The sequence below is a fragment of the Anser anser genome, assembly GCF_964211835.1.
Source record: "Anser anser genome assembly, chromosome: 7".
Taxonomy (NCBI): Eukaryota; Metazoa; Chordata; class Aves; order Anseriformes; family Anatidae; genus Anser; species Anser anser.
In genome coordinates this window covers 25,288,153-25,313,704 of record NC_139727.1, presented here as the reverse complement: position 1 = coordinate 25,313,704, position 25,552 = coordinate 25,288,153, and the positions used below count along the sequence as shown (strand labels likewise).

Here is a 25,552-nt window from a genome sequence, read left to right as displayed (position 1 = left end):
GTCAACAACATCTTTTAAAAAGGACAGAGAAAGACTGCGGAAAAGTGACAGTACTCACTGAGTTCCCTTTTTCAGCTTTTCTACTTAACACATATGAGAACATATGCTGCTATTGCAGATTAGAGGACCTGCTATGCAGACATTTCTGCCTCCATTTCCTCTAATCTGCAGTACAAAAGAATGACAAATAAATTCTCAGGGGTTGCAGGTCAAGAGGGGGGAGGTTGTTTGTTTTAAATAATGCCAGAAGCACCACAAGCCATATACCTGGTAAAATACATCTGTTTTCATGAACATCTGACCTTTTCTAAGTAATAATATGAAAGCCAATTCCCATATCTCACCAATGTAACTTATTCACAGTACCTTCATCAATGTCAGGAGGAAGACCTCCAACAAACACCTTTCTAGAATAGCGTTCCACTCTTTCACCATTCTGACAGCGTGTTGGAGAGCTGAGACCCGATGATAAAGACTGATCACCGTGACTGTCGTCTAGGAAGCCATCTTCAAAAGGAAAGAGTGAAGACCGACCTGTAACAGATTTTGTAGTATCTATAGTTAAAGCTATTTCCTGTGGATAATTAAATATTTCAGTTAAAATAATAATAATAAAAAAAAGTTATATTTTCCTTTTCTAAAATAGTGTTTTGATTTACAGAATTTGTATTAAAAAGCCTAGCTAAATGGTCAGTTATCCAAATGATGCTCATTAGCATTGCTTCTATTTTTTCAAGTCTATAACTATATTGTCCTTTGAAGACAAAAAAACTAATTTAGCTTTAAAACAGAAACTCTTATGAATGGCTAGCAAATGGAAACCAACAAGTTATCCAACGTGTGCCATAGCTACAGAAAGAACCTTTGTACAATTAACATATCAAACCAACTCTTAGTGATTAAAATCTTCCATAACAGATCTCAAAGGAGTTATTTTAAAAAGCACATCACTCAAGCCATTGCACTGCAGGGCAGGACAGCCTCCTTCAGAATGCTTTACAGGATCCTAGCCACAAGGGCTGCATTGCTTCCTCCGTGAGTGAGCAGAGGCCCAATCTAAGCAAGGGGGCAACAGCAAAATAAACATAGAAAAGCTTTGTATAGTAGATATTAAGCGTGTAGGTGAAGCAAACAGCTTAGCTAACAAGCTAAAATCTTTTAAAGACTTATTAAATGAAACACAAAACACTTGCACTCAAAAAAAAGAAGTTGTTAACTAGGGCAGCCTGTCGAGCTGTTACTCAGTGTTAAAACGCACTTTCAGTAATGAATGAACAGAAAGCAGCATAAATAACTGCTATTTGGTTTGTTGATAAAAAGTAAATAATTTATTTGTGATGACCTGATTCAATTACCTTGTTACCATTATTTCTGGAGTATATACATATTATTTAAAATCAGATTTATTAACCCAGAAATAGAAAAAAATAAAGATACTCAAAATATTTAAGGGCTATATGTATGCAGCACAGCTTTCTAAACAAACTTTAGAATTTAATTCCCAATATTTGAGGTGAAAAATAAATCTTGTAGTTTAGAGAGATGTATAAATGGGAACCCCATCTCAACTCTGAAAAAAAACTGTATCCTCGCATCATGGAGGATTGCTCCCAAGGACAGAATTAAAATTAATCAATAAAAACGGTGTGTGTATGTGTGTGTGTTAGATTACAAATACAAATAGCAGGGCACATATAATTAAATTCAAAGTTAATGGATCACACAAAACTGACTTCCAGCAAGACCTAAGGTTAGGTCTTGAGTTAAACTACATTTGGGATTAAATGCACGAGGAAGTACAGGTAAGAAAAATAGAAGCAAGGAGAAAATCAAGACATGCAGAGAGACACGATTCAGAAAAATATATAACATTGAAAATATCAGTAATAGAGCCTCGAGCAATAAAGGCTACATTACAGAAAGAAGCAGCAATCCTACATATGAAAACCAAGCTAACAAACAAACAACAGGAAAGGTGTTCTGACTGACATGGAACACCAGCTTGAATTTTTATGAACACCAGGTACCAGAACGGTCTTGATTAGCAAGAATACATTGAATGTGCAATGTTGGCAGAGATCACAGATGCAAAAATCCACAGAAGCAAAAATCCTACTGTGCTTTTAAGCACCAGCGTAAAGCCAAGGCAAATGCCACAATCAGAGATGCATTTAGAGATGCTACTCCTCAAGGTCTAAAACAGCTGGTTGTCAGAAATGGCATTTTTAGAGCACAAAACAGGAAAGACTTGATGAATACTCTGTAATGCACTAACAGGTCATGCACATATATAAACATATGCATTTTAGCAGAAGAGAGAGTACATGCGTGAGAGAAATAATAAGTAGGGAGACTAATAATGTGTAAGAATATCAAATATTAACAGGCTAAATAATCTTTTTATTTTTTTCCCCCACAAACATACCTTCTTATAAAAAAAAGATGAGCCCTTAGTGGAAGTATACACATCAAATGAACAGATATTAGAACAAACTGTTCAACTAAAATACGGGTCCATTGAGAAGGCTGAATGAGTGCTGAGTTCTGAAGGAAATCCAAAAAAATGCAGTGGCTTAAAAAGCAAGATTTCACCTCTTATGTCAGCTGCTCGACAGTTCACAAACGTTGTACTCATTTGAGTACAAGAGATCATCTAAAGCTTTATAATTAAATATACAGTTAAATGTGTAAAGTACCCACTAAAAATAATGGAAGGCATAGAGAAAAGGGAATAAGGAGTGATTTTTCACTGTCTCTCTCAAGTAGGGGGAAACTAAAGTGCATTAAACACTATCAGTACATGGCAAGGCTCAAAGTAAGTCAAACCATGGAACCCCTAACCACAAGATTTTTAGGATGCTAAAAAGGTTACATAGGTTCAGAAAAAGGCAATGAGCAAGAAAAAAGCATCCTGCAGCAATAAATACTGAACCATCACCTCAGGATACTCCTAGGGGCAAATCTCTGAGAGGGTATTATTGGAAAGCATCACTAAATGCCCTATTTTTATATGCCAGCATCTCTCTCCTGGCATTTCAGATTTGTCAGGGTAGGAGAAAAGATACTAGGCTGGCTTTCCATAGTTGTGCTTACATCTGTACCTTAAAAAAATGGTCAAAAAAGTTAAAAACAAGATACCTAAAAGAATATGACTCAGCAGCTTGTGTGATACCTACAAAAAAATGCTCATCTCACTTCACAAAGGAAACAGGACCACAGAAAACTGCTAGGTTACACCAACCCCCAACGCATTTCTAACAAAGCCTCTTCTCACTGAAGGTGCTTAGTCACAGTGACAGACTGGAACACTAATTAAAATACTGTAGTGTAATAAACATGAGATGAGTCCCTGCACAGACTTGCCTCTGAGTACTCTGCATATTACCACAATGCAAATGACAAAAACAATAATAAATATGAGAGCATTTGATAAACAACACATTTTTTTAAACAGATTATCGTAGAATTGTATGGTTCTTCAGGTTAAGAAAGCTCAGAACAACAGTATACAATTCAAGGTAATGAAAAAGCAGGGATATCACAGACTTGGTATTGTACGGGTAGGGCAAGTCACAAAGTCCCTAGCACTGATGACAGGACAGACACGCGCACACACTCACACAAATCTACTTGTTATAGAAAAAACTGAATTTCACAGAGATAAAAATTATTATGGAGGGAAACATGCATTTTGGTAAAGTAAAAAAAATCCTGAAAGTCCAGCACATTCAGAACTTCTTTGCCCTGCTTTGTCATCACCACAACTTCTATAAAAGAGCCCGCACTGCATTTTACAGCCTACACTGTATTCGTTACAATTACTGCCACATTACTACATTTTGCTTCTACAAGTAAACACAAGTTGCAAGAAGTTAATAGTGCCCAGCTGATTTCCACTTCCTTTCCTACTTTGGTGCCATTTAATCAATCTGGAAACACTTGGCACAGTCTCATGTTCACACGCCTAGAGAGTGCACAATATTTTATATTCCACATTTTTCCAATTTGTTTCAATACCATGAGATCACCTACAAAGTATTAGGATGCTTTGAACATCTGTTAACAATAGACCATTCTCTGGAAGCAGGGAAAAAATAAGAAGGTAAGTTTGTGGGGAAAATTTAAGTTTCAAAAATGCTATTTTTATTTTTACTTTAGCTATAAAGTAAACACTAAATACAGTCAGCTTTGAACCAAATAAGCTCAAATTATGTACTAGAAACTGTATCAGCACAGCCTGTACAGCCTACTACCTTATTCCCTACATATGTGCCTACTCCAAGTTATTTATAGACTATAGACTAAGTTGCTTGTACATCTCCAAGCTTCCTCACAAATTTGATGCAAATTCTACATTATGAAAAGGAAAAAGCCTTCCAAGCGATGTCACATGCATAGCTGTCACAGAACATACATAAAAAAAGATAAAATGAAATTTAATGCCAAAGTACCCCAAACATATGGCGCTGCCCAACTCTAGCTGTTAAAAGCTGAAAGCTTCACTGCTACTTTCTCAATTAAAAAGCTACTGCACAGTACATAAAAATAAGGTACATTTGTAGTTTTCTCGGTAGGCAGCGAGCTTGCTATTGTCCATGTTCATTAATCTCTCAGAATAAGCTTATACACAGCACTGCAAACATCCATATAATGTTTTCAGTCTGTTTTTTACTTTTGTAAGGGTTGCCTAAATTACAAAATACAGTTAAAATGTACTCAAATACTGTATTTTTTTCTGCTCCTGATTATCAGTACCCACCACTGGTATTCACAATGCACTACCTAGGGTAATCAAAATATTTCTCAAATGCAGTATCCAACAAAAGATGTTACATCTAAGAAAAAAGTGTGTTAGAAATATTCAATAAATTAAACATTAAACTTTGACAAAAACACCTGAAAACAATCTTCATTTCTTGAACATCACGAATTTAAAATGATAAATGTGTGTCATGAAAAAGAATCTTTACATTCACTCATCCTCCAATTCACCAATAATAGCAATACACTTGAAGTTACCAGCTCAAAATCATCATTGCTCTAAGCTGATATTAGAAGGGAGATGTCTTGCAAATGAAGAATATCAGATTGATTTATAGGAAGCAATTGATCAACCACATGATGTTAAAACTGGTAACATTATCTTATCATAAAAGAACTAGATATTTATTTCTCCCAGTATTCAGCAAACAAAACATTTAGTAAATACTTTTACCTCTTCTCCGCCCATAGCTCCTGGCTGCATGTAAACACAGAAGAAAATTGTCGGTACAGCTGTCATTAGATTTTAGCTCCAAAAGCAAAGAAAACGTAGCTTCTACCTCTTCTTTTTTCCCACCCACCAAAAGAAGAAAAAGACATACAAAAATGTGCAAAATCAAATGCAAACAACCCAAGACAAGAGAAAAAGTTTGAAGATGACACAGCCAGGGAAAGTAGAAAAAAAAAAAAAAAGAACATAGCTGCTGTGCAAATTTTCTACATATCAAAGTTTAAAAAAAAATCAGGCACATCAAATTTACAGTACTATAGAAGATTAATTCAGGATTATGTTTTTAAGAGGCAATAAACATCATCAACAGTAATCCTAATTAAAATAAATCATTTCACATTTTATTAATTAGTTTGTGGACAACATATTTTCCAATTATGTTTCAAGTTAAATAATTAGCCATCTGTAAACACTAAAGTCCTACCAAAACCATATGAACCCAATAGCCAGTATGTCAGTATGTTCAGTCTAATAAAAACAGATTGACAAATCGTCTTCCTAAGCACCAGATTTAATACAGCATTTCAGTGAGACGTACATCAATGGCAAAATCCACAGAGCGGTACAAGTGCAGAAGCCACAGAACTATAAAGTGTTTCACGATATAAATGGAAATGCAAGAAGCACTCTTTTATTTGACCTTTTGGAATATCAGAAAATCTGGAAAACAGTGTCTTCTACACGTGGACTTCAATCTATCACAAAAGGTATTGGTGTTCTTCCAAGGAAATCAAATGTGGAAGACCAGGGATCAGGCAAAGTTTTTCAACAGAAAGCGAGTTCAGGTGCTAGGTAAGAGAGCCTTGGTTTGCCTCTGCCTCTTTTCACAGCGATACCATCTGTGTCTCCTCTGCCCCAACCCCATCTCTTACTTCCACACTTAACACCACGCCTTCAGGTCCTGCCTTACATGTCCAGGTTTTAGGTGTGATACTTTTATCTTCCCCAACACTCCCCCTTAAACCCACTTCCTCTAGTTTCCTCTCTCTTCGATATTCCAAGCATCCCCTACCGTAAGAACTTCTATCCTTCCCACATTTCTGTTTCCATCTTCAAATGCACAGCCTGAGAGCTCCCACCATGCCCCCAGCTTTCCCTGCCTATTTTTCTTCAGCCACAGTTACGTGGCAGACGCATGGCGGCGAGGTGAGAACTACCCATCCATCCACTGTCACCTCCGCAAAGCACCGAAGCTACCCTAAGCACCACAGGCTCCCTCTCTCCCCCAGCACATGCACCAGGATCCCCTCTGTCACATGGGCAATTTCTTCCTCAAGCCCTGAAGAAACACAGCCTCAGACAGCATACACCTATGTTGTGTCTTCCCCCACCACCATCCCCATCAGTGAGGCCACAAAAGAGTGCTTGCATCAGCGCATCACTAGGGGGATTCAAAAAACTTAATAATAATTAAAAGCCTGTGATGAAGGACTGCATTAAAAATTACCTTTTCCAAAAAAAAGGTGAGAGCTATTCAGCAAGGCAACTTAGGGATGTCAACATGCCCTTTCTTTTTCATTTACACAGGATGAAAAATAAGAATGTGCAATTGGAGACAAAATCAGGAATACTCATCTTGTTGGTAACTTGAAGTTCAGAGCACAACAGACTTAACAGAAATAGTGGTTCATTGGATAAATTTCATAACACCTCCAGTCTGAGTAAATATTTTGGAAAATAAATGATTTAGAAGTTATTCTTGAATGAAGATATTCAGGAACCAATAAAGAAAAGATTGCACGATTACAAACAACGCAATTATCAGCGTTGTATATCTGAAGTTACTTTCTCTCTTGCGCAACTCCAACACAAGACAAAAGTAGGGAGAGCGGGAGCTCCTAAACTTGTACCCAGCACAGATGAAGCCACCTCCATATGCTGGTTCTGGTGCCAAATATGAAACTTTTTGCACAGAAAATCATCTCCCGAATGGTTCCACAATTCAACTCACAAGTGATTCTTTCCATGGTGCCTCACAGAACATTGCAGCACTAAAGAAGTGATGAACACATCTTGCCATTTAAGCTGTGAGATCATTGCAAGCAGGCCCTGCTGAGTTGTGCAACTTCATGAAAGGCCACCGCTGTGTTAGTGTTTCTCCATTCCTTTGCACCTTTCTTCAACTCTGACAGGTAGGTAGTTACATAACCACTATGTCCCAAACTGCATGTACTCAAATACAAAGGAACAATACATTCTTTTTACCTCCTGATAACTCTCCTGAAACTACTAACTCACCTCATCCCATGAGTAAAGTGTATTTTGCAAACATGAAACTGTATATTTAAGAGCAGAACTGTAAGCTTTTTTTTTTTTAAAAAAAAAACAACTCCCCAAACACCAATTAATGCAATCCCTTTAAGTAAATTTAGTGCTGCTGGGAATCTCAGAGGTCTGCAGCTAAGATTACCTGTTGTTCCAATGTATCAAAATACACTAAATTGAAATGCTGAAATTTTAACTGCATCTCAAGAAAAGCTGTATGAAACTGATGAAATAGAACTTAGGTGGCTTGCATTTTGAAAACATTTATATGGCAGTCAAGAGAGAGGGGTTCTGCTGGCATAAGAATGCATTTGCAAAGTGTTTCGAAGAGCCACAAAACTCTTGAAATGGCGTGGCTGTGAGATGAGCATAGCTGCACACACACTGAAGCACACATCCACCAAAGATAGCCCTCAAGGACTCAGAAGAAAGGAGTGACCTAACAACCCCAGCCTACAGCCCTGGAAAGGCAGAGGACCAGAAGATCCACAGCGGGATAATGCTGGCAAGAGAAGAAAAGGGATGCGGATGAGGGAAGTAACTTTAAACAACAAAGTAACTCTTGCTCATTTAACACACATCCTGAAAACCAAGAACATCATCAAGCAACAGAACATTTCATACTGTATATCAACAAGAACACCACCTTCACTCTTCAGCTCACTTCTTAGTCTGGGAATAACTTCGGTTTTGCCCTGTTGTTTATGTTGGAAGGCTCCAACACGAAAGGGACATTGTGTAATTTGTGTAATAAAAGCAAACCACGTAAATAAATACCAGAATTGCACAAACTATTTCTGAGAATTACTGTTAGGCAGGTGTTCTGCAATTCATTTGAGAGGTGAAACCAAGTGAAAAAAAATTTAGAAAAGAAAGGATTGACTAAAACATTCCCATGACAAGAACCATACAGCTCAGCTAGAACACTTGAGAGTGCTCATATGCAGTGCCCTACTGGGTAAGATCAGCGATCCGTCCAGACAAGTCTTCTGTTTTCCATAGTGACGCTATGGCCACTATCATGACTGGCCACTGTCAGCAGTGTGTTTCTCTCCTATGCCCTTTGCATTCATAGTCATTATATTAAACATGTTAGGAGGCACATTCTTACCCGCTTCTAATACCTTCTTACAGGCTTTTTGTTCACAATTTGTCTTATGATTTTTTGAACCTGTTGGTAATATCAGGAGTTGGAGTCAATGATCCTTATGGGTCCCTTCCAACTCGGGATATTCTACCATTCTATGATACCTACAAGTTCCAAAAGTAAGCTACAGAAGCCCTTCCTCCTTTAGTGGGTTTTAAACGGATCTGCTAGAAGTTTCACCAAATATTCTTTTAGTCCTAGCTCTGAAGAACATGGTGAACAGCAGTTCTACATTCAGCTTATCCACTAACTTTGTGATTTTTTTAAGGCTCCATCACATTTAAATGGACTTCCTTAATCTCTTGGTGATTCAGCACATTCACAGCAGAGACAGACTATAAGAAAGAACAATTATAAGATTCATAGAAAATTATAGCAACGTATTTTGTAAATATGAAAAAATGAAAGAGCATAGCTAGCTGCAATAAATAAATAAATAAATAAACCTAAGCCTTCAAAAGGAATAAAGAAACTGCAGCAAAACTGATGTTCATTATTAGGCTCATTAGCAGCTTTCCTCAAGACTACAGAGACAAAAAGTTTCCAAAACCTGAAGTCATGAGCTCTCATTGGTTTAATTTACTCCTATGGATGAGGAAGGCCATAAGAACTTTTTTTTTTTTCATGAAAAACTATGCATACTCTTGGGCCCTGACTGGTTTACCATTCTGGTCTCAAATCACACTTGTAACTGGTCTTGCTATACTCTTATAAAGCTGGTAGTATGCACTAGTCAGCACAATTCAGTTACAAGTTAACAGAAAATAAAAATCAGCAGCACTTCGCAAAAATAAATATCAGTGAGTACTATGTGGAAGTTCAACATAGACATGTGTAGCATCTGACTTAATCCAATTAAATGCTGACACAATGCTTCAGTACAAGAAGGTGTAATAGGGATATTGTTACTGTGAACCAAGCCTTTGAAGTTAGGAAACACTTGTGAAAACACCACCTTACTTAGTGTCCTGCAAACAACAGATGTTAGTCATGTGAAACCACAAGCTTCAACTGTTAGAATGGGTACTCAGTTAAGAGTTCAATTTTTATGGATTAGAAACTGATACTTATTCGACACGTTACTATCACTATCATAAAAGACTGTCTCTATAGAAACTTGAGTACTTGTTCACCTACATCAAGCAGATGAAAAGCTTTCAGCAGCTTCATTATGGCCATATTAACAATTTGTGAGAAAGAACCTTCAGGAGAACCTTTTCTAATGCGTCAAGCCTAATTAAAAATTAGTAACTTAGGTCTACAGACATGTTGATGTACTTCCAGTAGGTTCGTACAGGAGATAGCATTGCCAAATCAATTTGTCAGCTTGTCTTTTAATCAGGTTCTAACAGCAATATAGAACTGACAAGCTGTGAAAGATCCTTTTCACAGATTTCAGCAGAGGCATGGGCAGAATTAGATTTTTCCTCGTGATTAAAGACTGCATAATGCTCTTTACTGGAAGAATGCTATAAAATTAAAAAAATGAAAACATTTATTATAATCTTATTAAAGTTTGTTGGACCATGAGGATGATCTTTACTAGTTAGAAACACCCCCTACAAAAGAGTGTCTAAGCCATGAGATCTTGTACGCCAAATACTGACTTATAAGTTACTGGCACTGGATCTCACTGAGACTTCTTGTCTGGTCTTTTTTTTTCTTCTTGGTTTTTTTTTTTTTTTTTCATTGCTTTATTATAATACTGGATTGGGTCTGCACATTGTACAGATCAAATAGTTAACATTTCAAGGAATAACAAATTTGTGAATCCATAAATTGTTATGGATTCAAAAGAACTAGATTTACACTCTTTCTGTAACATAACTAAAAAAGTGAATCTCACCAGCTAATATCAAGTTCAAAGTAAGCAACATCATCATTCACTTGCATCATCACATTTTCCTTATAGAAGACTCAGTAGAAATATTTTGAAAGTGTTAAAAACATTCTTTCTTCACTGTTGGTACTAAGCCTAATCTTGTTCATGCCATCATGTGTTTACAATACCAAAGACGTACATTTCAAAGAAATCTTAAAGACACTTCTTCAATTGATTTAAAATAGTATTATGTCTAAGAAAAAAAAAAGTCAACATTTTGAGATTTGAAACCAGGAACCTCCTTGGTTTATAAAGGTACCAGAATCTTATTTCTAACTTAAAAAACTAATTTGCAATCTTGAAGCAATCAGCAGTTCAGAATAATACTTGCTTTAGGACACTGAGTTGTGCAATAATTTTCTAAGATCAGAAAGAAAAATGTCAGACTTTTTGTTTTGAATAATGGGTCTCTGAATTCCTTCAGAGATCTGCAAGTTTACAAGTGAATTAAAATGTCAGTGAGAATGAATTAACTGACAAAAGGCAATAGAATCAAGTGCAATTATGCAACGTATCTTTGCTATAACAATATCTCTGTAGCACATACTTTGAACTCACTGAAGAACTCTTTTTGCTGACCTAACCTTAAAATGCAACTGAACAGAATAATCCAGGAAAACTGATTGTATGCCATTAAAATACATAAACTGAGATTAAGTATTTGTGTGCATATAACAAGAAATGCAGATGCAAGAACTACATGCAACAGTCAGAATTTCTGTCAACTGATCTGAAGATTTAATTTGGCTCTTCATAAATTTCTGAGCTTAGATAAATGAATATTGTATCTTTGTCAAGTGCTACACTTCTCCAACTTTAGACCACATATTTTAAGTTCCTCTATGACTTTGTTCATTTCAGGCAATTTGTTTGCTATACCATACATAAAATTTATTTACATGTTTCTGATTTTTAAAAGTATCTACCATACACCAACCTGTCTCAAATTACTCGTGTGGAAAAACCATTACTGCAATTCCAGCAAGACAAGCCAAAAGTTTCCTTTGTTCACTCTGTCAACCCATGGTATTCTGTCTGAACGGTGAAGGTTATTTAAAACATGCTATCGTTAAAGAATGGGAAAAAAATCTCTCAATAAGAGCTAGGTAAGGAAGGTTCCATTTAAAAACTGTGTTTCCATACAGTCAGAAGCATATGAAAGTTGAAATAGCCTAAGTAACTTAATTTGTAGCAACCAAAGCAATAAAATTATATACACAGAATCAGTTCAACATTTTCACAAACTAAAACAGAAGTCAAGTATGTCAGGAACAGTTTGCATACAAAAGTGAGGCCAATGCTTAATAAAAACAGCATGAATTTACTGAATCTAAAATACTATATCTTGTCTAAATTTCTGGATTTTAACTAGATAAGAAGCAAGCTGGTAAATGAGCATGACTTAGCAAAACTCAGTAAGTATTGTGCACAAAAGTGTGGAAGAATAAAGACTGTATTTGAGAGAACAAAATTAAAGTTGGTTCACTATATAAACTTTTAGCATATGTTTCTACTGTGCTATACATGCACAGAGATCTATTTGCTTACAAAGAAAGTTCACCATATATTAATCTTTCATTCTGAGATTGCTCTCCCCATTTTGTTGGGGTAGTATTTAAAATTATTTTTCCTTCTGCATGTTTCAGTGTTGGAGATCTGGAGGGCTATTTTCCATGATGAGCAATTCCACAGAACAGCTTGTTTAAGAAAATAATTCTCTTTCTTCTTTTCCTATGGCTAAAAAAAGCTGTTCACAAAGGACAAGATTTCTATCCTCCAGTCTTTCTGAAGAGAACTTTGAAAAAAAATAAATAATCTAAATTATTAGCATTTGAGGATTGGGATGAGTTTTGTTCATCTAAGAGTGGTTCAAAAGACAGTTCTCAGTTTCCACCGATAGATGAGTTGGATGCGCAGACAGGCATCATGATAATTTGGTGGTATCTGCCTCAACAGTCCTTTCTGGTTCACTTCTTTCCAACGCTAGCACTGCAAGTCTTACAACAATCTCCCTGCTAATGTATGTCAGTGTACATATACAATCGAATCCCTTCTTCAAAAAACAAACAAACAAAAACAGTCCACATGCAAGCTGTATTCAGGTAAGGCCCACACACTGGATTTCACTTTGTCAAATGTATGAACTATAATTGATACTCAAAACTTGATGTGTCTGACATTTGATACTCAAAACCAGTAAGCTTAGGTCTAAGACAGCTTAGGTTTTTCTTCCTCGTGCATGTTTAGTAGCCAAGCATCTATGCAGGAGGCAAGGCTCATCTATTTTTATTTATTTGTTTCCATTTGAAAAGTAGATGAATAAATAAAACTCACATTTCTAACAGCCAAGCTGATGGGCAGTCCCTTCATATTGCTTTCAATCTACCAAACCTAATTCTGGACTACAGCCTCATCTCTTCTAGCATCATATACAGCGCATATGGAAAAGCTTGGCAAATCTTGGTCATAAAATGCTACAGAAACAGACCCAAAATAAGGAGGGATCGCACAGATGAAAGGAAAGAACATTGGTGAGATTTTAAGGCAGGAAAAGTAGTGGGGAAAAAATAAGAAGGTAGTACAGAGCTAGAAAATGGAATTAAAAGGAAGAAAAGGTAAATCTTCCTCTGCTACAAAGATACTTTAGCAGTCACTGATAAGAGATACTGCCTGCAGTAACAGCCAAATCAGATCTCAGAAAATGCAGGTGCTAACATAAAAACTGAAGGGAAAAAAGAAGAAAAAAGTCTTATTGCTCCCTCTGCCCCCTTTCCCCTTTGCCTACGTCAGACTTGCCATCATCCATTGTTTCCCTCCAATCAAATCAACTCTGATCTCTTCAAAATTAATAAGGCTTGTAAAACCAGACCCAACTTAGCTCTCTCAATGTCTTTTACTCCTTCCTATTATTTCTCACATGCTAATGACTCAGTAATACATTAGTACCCTGATGTGGCAATTGGGCTAAAGAGCTGGTACCAATGGGCAGGTACCAAAATATCAGGAAAGAAAAATGAATCTCAAAAGTTAGCTGCACGTTCTCCCAGAGTATTATCACTACTGGGAGAGAGAGAGAGGAAAAAAAAAAAAGAAAAGCTTATTAAACTGCCAACTAAAGATTTTGCAACAGAAAAATAATTGAATAAACATTTTATTCAGAAGTGTTCATTTCAAGGTATACTCATGTCACTGGCAAAAGATTTAAATATAAGATGATATTTAAGCAAGTTTGTTATATACAAATATCACACGTGTTTGAAAATACATCAGAACATACAAAAAGCCAAGCACAATAGTTCTTAAGGAGACAATTGTAAAAAACAATACAAGCATAAAAAAATAATATATATATATTTTTTTTTTGCTTTTGTTTTCTATCACAGCATGAAGATTTCCCCCCATAATTCTTATTCATCTTAATAAAACAAAAACAATATATACAAAGACCTAAAATGTGTCCCCAAACCTTACCTTAATCTATTTTTAAAATTATCTTATTTAGAACAAACAGAATTAAATGACATTAATGAAAAGACAGTCAGATGGAGAGCAAACAGTACCAGACCTCACAGCTGATACATTTTCAGAAGAGACAAGAATGAACATTGGTAGCAGATGGAACGTTTGAAGCCCAACAGCAGTGCAAAGTCACTGTACATAGGAGCCTTAGGAAAAACAAAATTCCAGCATTTCACAAACGTGGGTTGTCTTTTTGGGGGAAGGGGTTGGTTGGTTTTGTTTGTTTGTTTTTTAAACTACCCTCAGTCTAAACTAATTTTAAAATAGTAGTTTGGGATCCCAGCAATACCATTCAGTGCTTCCTTCAAAAAACTCACACCCCTTCATTTATTCCCCATCTCCCTTTTTCACCCCCCTATACTTCCCTACCCCTGAAGTTCGTTGTTGGCGTTCTGGAGTGCACAAGAAGCACTGACAATAGCTCAGCACCTAGCAGGCAGGTAGGTGAACAATGGTGTTGGTTTAGTCCTCGTGCCGCTGAATTAGAGGGGAGCGCATGTTAACACCATCCAGTTACTTTTGGCCAACCAGATTAATTTACTTTCAATTTTTACTTATTACTGTAAATATAGTTTTTAATTAGTATTGCAAACACGTACTAAAAGTACCAAGATCAACAGGTGATTTTTTAACATGAATTTAAACAAATAAAATCAGTTATTCCATTTATGCTACATTTCCCCTAAAAATTACAATATCAATTTTATTTAATAAGGTGCTGTAAATGTAAGTATATAAAAATTCTTCTACTGACTGCTTAGATCAATATTAATGATTATTAAAAAGTTTTAAAAAATAGATGTCACTACTTGATTAAAAACACTATTTCAATTAGAGAGTATAATTGTTTTAAAGGGTTGAAACTAGTCAAACATTAGTAAACAAAAAAACCTCCTTGTCTAAGTAGTAGCAAAGGATAAAGTAATGTAATAATATTTGCAAAAACATGATTTGATTTGTAAACATCTAATTATTTGAGACCTACTATATAGAAAAGCAGTAACTTTTCCCCCTTGTACAAGATTTCCAAATATAAGCATTTGCATATTCCTTTTGCCTAAACACTTTTTAGAATTATGCTCAGGTGGCTCCAAATATTGGAACAGCACATTCCTCAATAAAAGCCAAATCTTCATTGAGAACGTCAAGCACCTCTGCGCTATAAATCTACTTATATACATGTGCAACTGTGTGTGCATTTACAAGCAACCTTTTCAATCTCACTAATCTTATTATTTCAGGACTCAGTGCTTTAAGATGATGATTTATAGGTTTGCGCAGGGATGACCAAACTGGTGGTAGTATACTCTGCACAAAGTCCTCACAACTAAGGGCTTGAGATTTTAAGGTTCTTTAAACAGCAAGTTGCACCTTTCCTCAAGCCAAACAGCCCCTTCAACAATTACAGACACTATCTCAGTACAGTCAGGAAAGCCCCGAGCTTCACAAGGCTGTAGTCAATAAATAAGAATACCATCTGCACTACAGTTGGAAGTGCTGCCATAAGGGATGGGAAAGAGCTAAAGAGATGACCACCCCTCAAAACTACTTACGTGTTACAGGGAGGGGGGAAAAGTTTTGCACTGCTGTTGGCATCAACCTATATTGTCTTCTAGCTGCAGAAAGTTTGCAGATGTATAGACATCACAAATAGTAGGACTTAAAGAAGTTATGTAAATTCTTCAAGTTCTTCCAAAATTTACTGGAATGAAATCTTTCAGATTTTATTATTGTTATTTAAATCCGGACCACATCCATTACAACAGAGGAAAGAGTATTTCTTCCTGGGCTAACTTTTCTTAGCTTATTTCCCCATAGCAAAGATAATGGATCACATGGGGGTTATACAGTTCTAAATGTCTCAGTTTTAGCAGCATCCAAAAGAAGATTAAAATCTAAAGCAGAAGATAATTTGTAAAGATTATTCACTTCAAAACTTGCTTTTATTCTCAATTTTTCAAAGATTTATGACCAAAAGGTATGAGGTTTCACAGAACAATTAATCTAGTTTCTATTCTCTTAGTAATGGCCAATAACAGCATGGAGCTTTTTTGTATGAGATTTGCTATTTCTATTCCTGTTTTTCAAAGACCTCTAATCTACAGGAAATACTGCACTCCATAGCAAATGTCTTTTTCTTTTTTTTTTTTAATAACTCAAAATTCAGTCATAGTCTCTCATCCCAATTTCACAATTATATTACTATTGCAATCAGCAGTGGAAGCGCCCACATTACAACAAACACATTGAGACCACAATTCACGTCAAACAACAGCAAACAGTAATGCATAGAATTTTCACACATGAACACCCACTTGACTAGCTTTTCCTTTCATTAATGTCTTTAATTATAAGAAGCATTTCTCCCAGTTAATTACCTGATTTCCTATAAGATATGCCCATAACAAAATGTGGCATATATCCTAACTATGACTACAGAAACTCTGCAAAATATCATCTCATCATTAGATGCTTAAAACTAAAAGAACACAGTAGTCTTACAGGTTTCAAAAGTGACATTAGCACCTTGTCTGTTCCTTTTTTTTTGTTTTGTTTTGTTTTTTTCTTCACATATAAAAAAATACTTTAAGTTCTGCTTGGTACTACAAAAAAAAATATCTAATTTTACAACTTAGATTCCAGAGGTTGGACTAGGTGATCTTGGAGGTCTCTTCCAACCTAGACGATTCTGTGAAATAAAAATCTGCAGCTTCCAACAATACACAGTATGACTTACAGAGTCAGTGCAAAAGCAAAAAAACAAGGTAGAGAAGCTAGTAAATTAATCCTAACACCTAACTAACACAATATTCCAAGCAAAAACAAATTTCCAAGAAGTTAAATGAATGTTTCAGCGCACATGTACGTTTATTGCAGATAAAAAAGCCTGGAAATATTTGCTGGAAATTTCCATTAGCACCTATCTTGCATTCAGATTACAGACACACGGCTACGACAATTTCTTTGGAAAAAAATACTGTCATTAGTGAAAAGCAATTACTCTAAGCATTTTTGTAGGACTAGATATAGAAAAATATTGACTTGCATAGTTTAGTTCTATGTGCTGGTGATGCCTAACGCCTCCCCACATACAACCCCAGTACACAATACAAGGCTGTCCGCAGAGCTTCTGGATCCATTTGGGAAAGCTTTTTTGATGCATGCTTTTAGGACTGAACAAAACCAATCAGCATTCAGTGAAGTTCAGTCCCCCATTTTTTCTCATCATTTAGATGGCTAAAGTTTCCAATCTTTCTAATCCTGTCCACGTGTTTTAGAGAAACCAACAAAGTCAACTATCAGCCAATGTAATTGTATGCAAAAATGGTAACAGCTCATCCCAACATAAAGGAATGCGCCTGGAGAGGCATCAGAAATTAGAGTTACAGATTTAACACACACACGCACACACACAAAGAAAAGAAGGAACAACAAAGATTGTTTTGCAATATTATATATATAGCAGGCATTATGAAGCTTCCAGTGGAGCACAGAGCTATTGTAAAGCAAATACAAAGAATCAACAGTTCTACCAAGAAAATCAGAGGACTGATTCAGAAAAGTCATTTTAAGATACTGCACAAACTTCTGTGCAAATATTAGCACACATTTATGTCTAACGGTACAGCTATGTACACGATTAATGTAAGACAACATTCAGCATGACATTAGTTATTATATATTAACTACTTACTATTAAGAGCCATAATATTATCTGTTCCTGGATGATGGAAGTTTATTCCCATACGCCCTGCAATGCAAATAAGAGCTATTTTTAATGTTTTATTTCAAAACTGAATGAATTTTGTTAATATTAAAAATTGCTAAAGGGGATGTACAGTCAGGGTAGCCAAAACTTCCATCTACCGAAGATAACCTGCCAAGAACAAACATTTAAGACATTTAACACTGTACCTTTAATGTTACATACTTAAAATACTGAAAATCACAAAACAATGAAATAAATATTTCTTTAGTACATCTTTTTGGCTTTGTATTAGGAAAGTATTATATTCACCCTTTCAAAATAAGGCCTCAATGCTCAGCCCTTTACTTGCTGCAGTTATGTCATTTATAGTGCTTCAAAGGCTTCAAATAAATACAGAATTACAAAAACACCACTTACTTGGTAAACATAAATCACTATTTTCCATACTACCTGTGACACCAGAAGCCCTTGAGTTAACAGATCACTGGAGACTGGGAGTGCTTACTCTGCCTTTGTATTCTTCTCTAAGAATCTGCCATCACTTACTATTTGAGATAAGTCACTGAGCTGGAGGGAGCTTTGTTCTGGTGGAGTACAGATGCTCCCCTGTACTTTGAAAAATATTTATTCTTGACCCATAACATGGGATCATCATATACAGCAGGTTCATCACAAAATTCAAATGAATTCTACTGCTGGCAGTTTCCCAGAAACTAGAAAGTATCAACTTTAAGAGTTGAAAGGTGCTGAAGAAGATTTTCAATAACTTCAGGAACTGAGGGGTGGGAAAGAAAAAAATCACGCAGTACTTTGCTTTAGAGGAGACTGCTCTTACTGAGAAAGAATAGACTGAGCCAAATACGTGAACCAGCTTGACTACTGTTCAGATTAGTTTTCGTTTCTTAGATACTACTTAATCAAGCTGAACTGTTAGAAACATACTAAAGAAGCCAAAGAAACTTTGTAACAGGGCTTACTTCATTAAACCCCCTCCCACACACACAGTTTGAAAAATGTAAGTGATTCAGTCATTGTTTGGAAAATGATAAAAAAAGGATTATTATAGCCATGTAAACATTTATTTCAATTATAGACTTAAGTTACTTAAAAGTGTTGTAACCTATTTCACATGCTCCCTGTATCTTTAGATCTGTGGTGAAGTTTAGGAGCTAAGTAGAAGGCTCACGTTTATGCACTATGTTGGCATTCAAATATGGGAGCTTAAGACCCACTCGCTACACTAAAGCAGCAATACAAACCAGTAAGTTCCTCCAGTGTAAATCCTCTTCCCTACTACTACAAAACCAAATTTAACAAATACACTTTGAGAAAACAGAGCTAAGGCCAATCTTCTCCAACATTTTTAGCTCCTATCGGTAAGTTAAAGCCTTCTATTTCAAGTCACAGAGACTGCTGTGCTGTAATTAATACTCTTTCTGAACAGATGTAACAGTTTCAGCACACTTCTGAAACAAGAGTCACAAGCAGCTTAAGAAAAGCAAATAGATTTTCTTTACGTAGCAATTTTCTTTTCTTATAGAAAAAAATCCCTCCCCCCCCCAAGTAAGAGTATAGAGATGGAAATGGCACCTGCAGAACGGAGGGGGGCGAGAAGGAAGGCAAACAAAATTTCCGATTTACTTTCCAGCTTCCTGAGCAAAGCTTCTTAAAGAGATCTTCATTAACTACTTCAGATTTCCTCATTATAGACCTAATCTCCTATAGTTCACGATATATTTTCACATTAATCTGTCAGCGCAGAAACATTAAGGTTGTATTATTTCTGTTAGTATAAGCTTGTGCTAAAATATTTCAGAAATCTTGCCAAACTCACAGTAATTCCCTTTGCTTAACTGCTTATTTCATGAGCATGAGGTTACAGGTACTTTTTATTATTAGGACAAAAGGTGTATATAATCTACACTTGTAAATTAATACCTGTAATGGAATAAAGGGGACTGCTATGAAAGAAAATAGAGTAACATTTGAATGCATAATGCTCAGATGGGCTCTCCCTCTTCCTTTGCTAAAGCTGAAATTCTGCAGTTTGACCAGCTTCAGAAATAGAACCGTATCTGTGACATCTGGGCTGGGTTTTTTCTTCCCTCCAGGCAGTCACTGGACCAGGTGCTGCTTGCATGACATTTTGTCACCTGCCCTTGGCCTGCTATTTTTAAACTGTTCTTGTCAGCTATCTTTTAAAAGGAGCAGAAAATACAGAGCAGCACAGGCAGAAGGACATGGTCGCATACTGAGCTAAGCAGTAGTGGTGATAATTCTGTGCACCTTCAGAGGACCCCTAGTGCGATTCTATGGAGACAGATTAATGGGACACTGGCAAAGCACACTTGTATTAAAAGCATTCAAAAATGGACTGGTAATGCACCATAAATAAAACAAATAGTCACTCAAATTGTATAGCCGTTCAATATTAGCTACATCTTCTGAATATCTTGCTGTTTGAAACAAATTCTATTGAAAGAAAAAAAAAAAGAAGCCATGTGCAGATTACAAAGCTGCATAATTATTTAAGGAACACGAATGAAGCACAAAAGGTGCAATAAAACTGTGAAATGCAATTAGGAACATGCACTCCCAAGGAAGTATTTGAGTTAAACACAGAAATGACTACCAGAAAACAATCCTCGTTAGGGAAAGCACAAGTACGCTACGTGGACTTTTACAAAGTCCACAAGCACACATTTCCAAATACGGTTTTAATATGAACTCTCTAGATAAAATTTCCACTCTTCAAGAATCTGAAGCACAGGAGGCAGAATGCAGAGAGGTTACAGCACAGAAGTTACATACTCCAGCAGTTCACTGAAGTCATAAATAGGAACCCTTTCTGTAGCAACATCCCCAATACTTGTACTCAGCATACATCTGCCGTTTTCAGTTTGCCTGTCTTGGTTTCATAGCTATCTACTGAATATATCTTCAATTACATACTTTCATAACACACACTTTCTAGGACTGCAGTTAGACTGCAACAATAATCACACTTACATAAGTCCTTTTCTTTCCTAAATAAAAAATAATAATAATAAAAAGAATCCAGTTGTATACTTCTTGCTTTTTAAACATTTCAGAGCATAAACAAGGTTTTAACCATTCTTGTATAGCCCAGGATAGTCTTTTGCGTGTCTTCTTATGTCAATAAATTCCTTAAATTCTCTCTCCTAACAGCATTTGGAGAGACTTTTCTGGCTGGACTTCCTAAGTTCTCTGCTGCATGTCCAATATGCTTATTATGGCAGAGCGCCCGATTCCTTCTTGGAGTACATCAAGCATGTGCATCTTCTCTTCTGTATTACACTGGAAATAAGAGGATGTTATCTTTGCTAAATGAAATGAATTCATGTTAAATACTTAAATTCAGTATCTTATTTTCTTAATGCATTAGTTTTCAAAGGCATTTCAGAGCCCTGTCTACACTTCTGGTCAATTTATAATCATCACTTCAGTCAGGTGGAAATGCTTTCACTGAAGATGAATTTAATTCTTAATAAGTTAATGTTTAAGCTGGTGAATATGTTTCTTGCCTCCCAATTCATCCAAATAATTTCTTTTTAAATACTCCTAATTAAGGTCATTGCAAAAGACCCACAGTCATATTTTGTCTGCCTTTGTCTACTCAGACCTAAGTACTTGAGCTAGGAGTTTCAGAATCCTTAGTTAATTTGTTCCTCCACCACTCTTCTCTACGTAGTATCTTGATATTTGCTTGCGTAGGGGTTCAAATAGTGCTGTGTCACCAGAACAATCTAAATCTAACTTATCTAATCCTAAAATACTCCCATTCTTTGTAGAAAAATATCATGATTTTGAAACAATTCAGAAATCTTTCTAGCAACTTAAGGAAGTATACATTTCATCAACACATAATCCAATTTTGTAGAGTTGTCTAGATAAGTTTGAGTTAACAGTTTTAAGAAAGAATGTTGTTCCAGATATAATAAACATGAATATCAGGAATGGTTTTACCACTATTACAGGATTTTTGGCAACATCCAGTGCCACATTTGCCTATAACAGTTCCCTTACTCTCAACTCTAAAACACATTACTTTTAGCAGACATTCTTATGAGCACAATCTGTTCACAACTACATGTAAAACTGATCTTTGATTTCATCATTGTGCATATGTGCCTGTGTTACTATTATTTTCCTGTGGCTGAAACAAACACCAGTGATTAACCAGTTCCAGATCTGCAAGTAACATTTTTGCTTTAGGAGATTTCTGAATTGTATTTATTTTTTCTTCCTAAGTACATTATGTTTTTTTGAATTTGTGAAACCCTAATCAGTTTCTGGATATGAACTTCACCCAGTGAAAGATTTTTAAGTTTACAGTTATCTATTTTCATCATTTTGATATTAGAGTTGACATTCCAAGAAGTAATGTTTACAGCTGGTTATATATCAAATAAGACTTGTTGCACTGTTACACCTCCTGGCATTCACTAAGATTGACCACTTACACCAATCCAGTAGCTGGAATTCGGCATGATATCTGCTATGAAATAGCCAAGGCAGCCTGCTTTTAACTGATCCTGAACTCACTGGGAAGGAGAACTTCCTCTCAATTCTTAAGATTGTTGTTGATATGAGTCACAAGTTTTGACTGAAGACTCCAGTGGCAAGGTCAAATGAAGCTGTCAACAGGACTAGGTCTGCTCTAGTTCCTTAATAATAATACCTCCTTGATGATTATCTCTTCTATCATATGATTTTGAAGCTGGTGCCAACAAAAGGCGTTCCGTACTGCAATGATTATTTGGATGGACAGGTAGCAAGTCAGATAGAGCAAAGTTTGGACACAGATGTGCAAAAATCAAACCAGGACCAATACTACCTCAAACATCTGAAACAAGAGTAGACCCCTGAATGCATATGGGTCCAAATAATTTACAGCAAGCACACGTACCCCTGGCTCAACATGGCCAAAAAGTGTGAAATGTGTGCATGCATGTAAGAGTTTAAATCATTTTTATCTGAATAAACCTTAGGCCATTCTCTCTTCCCACCCCACCCCCAATACAGACACCCGACACTGATACTATACTAACTCAACAAATGTGCCCAAACCAATTTTAAAAGCAACACCTATGTAAGCCAAGGTCTGTACAGAGAATTATAAAAGTAAAAGATAACTCCATGAAGAACTTTCAGGGTTTCATCTGTTTGGTTGGTTGTGTTGTTTTTTTTTTTTTTTTTTAAAGTTTATCTACAATTTCTTCACACCTATAATTTAGGCACCTATTTGGGAACCAGATATCTTTTGCACATTAACATACTCAGCAGAACAAAATACTACTGTTTGCCAGAACAAAAAAAAAACGGAGATCCATTACTGTGTTCTCACAGTATATATTATTACTGTGCAAATAGTTAGTGTGGCAATGGGAACAGAAGTGTGCAATTAGCAGCTATGAATATCAGTAACAAAGCCTGCTGATACTAACTTCTTCCCACCACTGACTACACAAGTATATGCCATCAGCAGAGAAAGCAACCTATAAAATAAAACACCATACACATTACAATGGAATGCATTCTTCTAAAGCCAATTGGATTGCTTGAATAAAACACAAAGGTCTCACATTTCAGTGGTGCAAACATTTTTAGCCTGAAAACAGTTATATTTTCAAAACATTAGTACCTTAAAAGCAAGACCTAATGAACAAAAAAGGAAATCTGGCTATGAGGAGCAGACAAGGATGAGTACACAAATATACCCATTCTACATGCAGCTCTAGAACTGGATGTGAAAATTGGTATTCTTACTGGGGAGCCCTGTGGGGAATAAAATCAGCCCCTAAAAAAGCAGATTTTTCCATCACCAGCCAGTATGAAAATATATAAAACCTTCAAAAGAGTAGAGAAGTGAGGAGAGAAAAAAAAAAAAGACAGTAAGGACAGGTCTCAATAGTACAATATAAAAATGGAAATAAAGAAATAAAGAGAAGGAGAAAAAAAAACATGCATCTGTATCCCCAGCTCCATTAAGAAAACAAAGGGGGAAAGGAAGAAGCAGCCCCGGTCCTGCTGAAAACAGATTCAGTAGGTCAAAGACAAGGACATGCTGGATGCTAGCAGCAAATTAAGAAGCACGGTCATACTACAGAATCATTGAGGTAAGCACTTCTTAAGTTTAAGAAATATGAGGTCTTTAATGGTCATATTCTGTCCTGAAACAAACATTAAAGAGGATTTTTTTGAATAAGGAGTGATTAAAATCCAAAGGAAACACAGTATGTTTCCTTTAAAAGGATTAGCTTGGGTGGCCTAATTTTACACATAAATAGATGTGCAAACATCTGTCTGTTCATTCTGGTTTTCATGTTCATTTACCAAAAGGTGTCTGATGAGCATCAGGATTTTAAGAAAGGCTGTTACAATGCACTTTTTCTAACAAAAGTATTGCAAAAAGCTCTGACTGGGTGGCATGCCCATTTGTAGGGCTGAGATGATTGCACTTGTTCTATTTGCATGACCTTTGTGTTCAGCTGCCGATTGCAAACAAATGTGATCATTCACCTTCACTTTTCTCAGGTCATATGGCAAACTTACTGCTTTGCTTACAAAAAGCTTATGAACAATTAGAGCAGAACAAAATCCGGTGGCATGCACTAAAGTTAACTGAAGATCAAGATGGAAAGCAAAGGTCCATTCTATATGTAATACCATATTCTCTAACTCACATAATCTTCAAACACTTTGGCAAACTTCACAAACAAGTTAGCCAAGTTAAACATAAACATGAAATCTTTAATTTGACTTAGTTTTCACATGACCTGATGCAGTCTTTACAATAATTAGCATGTAGCAACCCCAACAACTTCAGTTTTCTATTGTGCAAATGTATGGGTAGCATTCAAATTAACTATTGAAAATCAAGATGAAATGTCTTACCACAGATGCTGTTTCTACCTCTGAACTTTAAATTTGCAGTTAAAGTCTCAGACAATCTCAGAAAAACAAATGCTAACATAACCAAGTGTGTTCATTCTACTGAAATAGTATCACATAATTAGCACATATTTTGTTATGTATCCTTCTGCAGTTTGATATCCAGTAAAATTAATTCTAACATAGCCTACTCTGAAAGTTCTGCTTGTACTTGTTGTCTCCAAATACTCATACTTGAAGATATGCCACACCAATACTATAAAAACCTCAGAATTCTTGCTTACTTGGGGATTTGCACATTACAAAGTTTGTTTTCAGTCTTACTTGGAATAAAAACCAAAAATTACAGTTATCCACCATGACAGTAAATTTAAAAAACACATATTTCAGAGGGCTATGACTTCCCTCCTCAATTTCATATTTTGACTCAGTTTCATGACCTGTCAGTAGCACATGTGCATAGCATATGATCTAACACAGCTGAAATATTTTATTTAATTAAAAATAGAACAAAGGCAGCTGCTAGTTACTACTGATCAAAATATTTTTTATAGATCAGAATGCTTCTGTTTGTGTTGCAATGCAATAGTTTGACACAGATAAACACGTTGCAACAGTGATATATTACACCATAGACATGAGAGACTTTGATGTAGGAAAGAGATGTTTTAGTCAGTAATAAGCAGCAGCTACCCATAGTTATTCTGATAATTCAGTTTTGCCCTTACAGTTGGTATGTAGGACATACATACCAACAGTATTGCAAATATATCCTTCCTAAACAAATCTCTCCTCCATGTTTCTGTGGTGTATAGTATATTTTATTTTCAGCTCAGAAAATAA

General features: G+C 35.9%; 1 protein-coding gene and 1 long non-coding RNA gene across 19 annotated transcripts in view; one reads left to right on the top strand and one right to left on the bottom strand.

Annotated features, from left to right (window-relative positions):
* The window catches only part of LOC310902756, a 47,983-nt gene extending 47,483 nt beyond the window's left edge, over window positions 1–500 (top strand). For all 4 annotated transcript variants that reach the window (XR_014586960.1, XR_014586961.1, XR_014586962.1 and 1 more), the window contains one exon: window positions 364–500. This is a non-coding gene — a long non-coding RNA (uncharacterized lncRNA). The remainder of the gene's footprint in view (window positions 1–363) is intronic.
* Window positions 1–25,552, bottom strand: part of CPEB3 (cytoplasmic polyadenylation element binding protein 3) — a 93,973-nt gene that overhangs the window by 33,921 nt on the left and 34,500 nt on the right. For 6 of the 15 annotated variants that reach the window (XM_083844775.1, XM_083844776.1, XM_083844764.1 and 3 more), the window contains exons 4-6: window positions 17,780–17,836; window positions 5,216–5,239; window positions 367–534 (exon numbers count right to left, since the gene is read on the bottom strand). In XM_083844775.1, the coding sequence (XP_083700901.1) occupies window positions 367–534; window positions 5,216–5,239; window positions 17,780–17,836 (249 nt within the window). The remainder of the gene's footprint in view (window positions 1–366; window positions 535–5,215; window positions 5,240–17,779; window positions 17,837–25,552) is intronic. The other 9 variants (XM_083844777.1, XM_083844771.1, XM_083844778.1 and 6 more) reach the window with 3 other exon arrangements.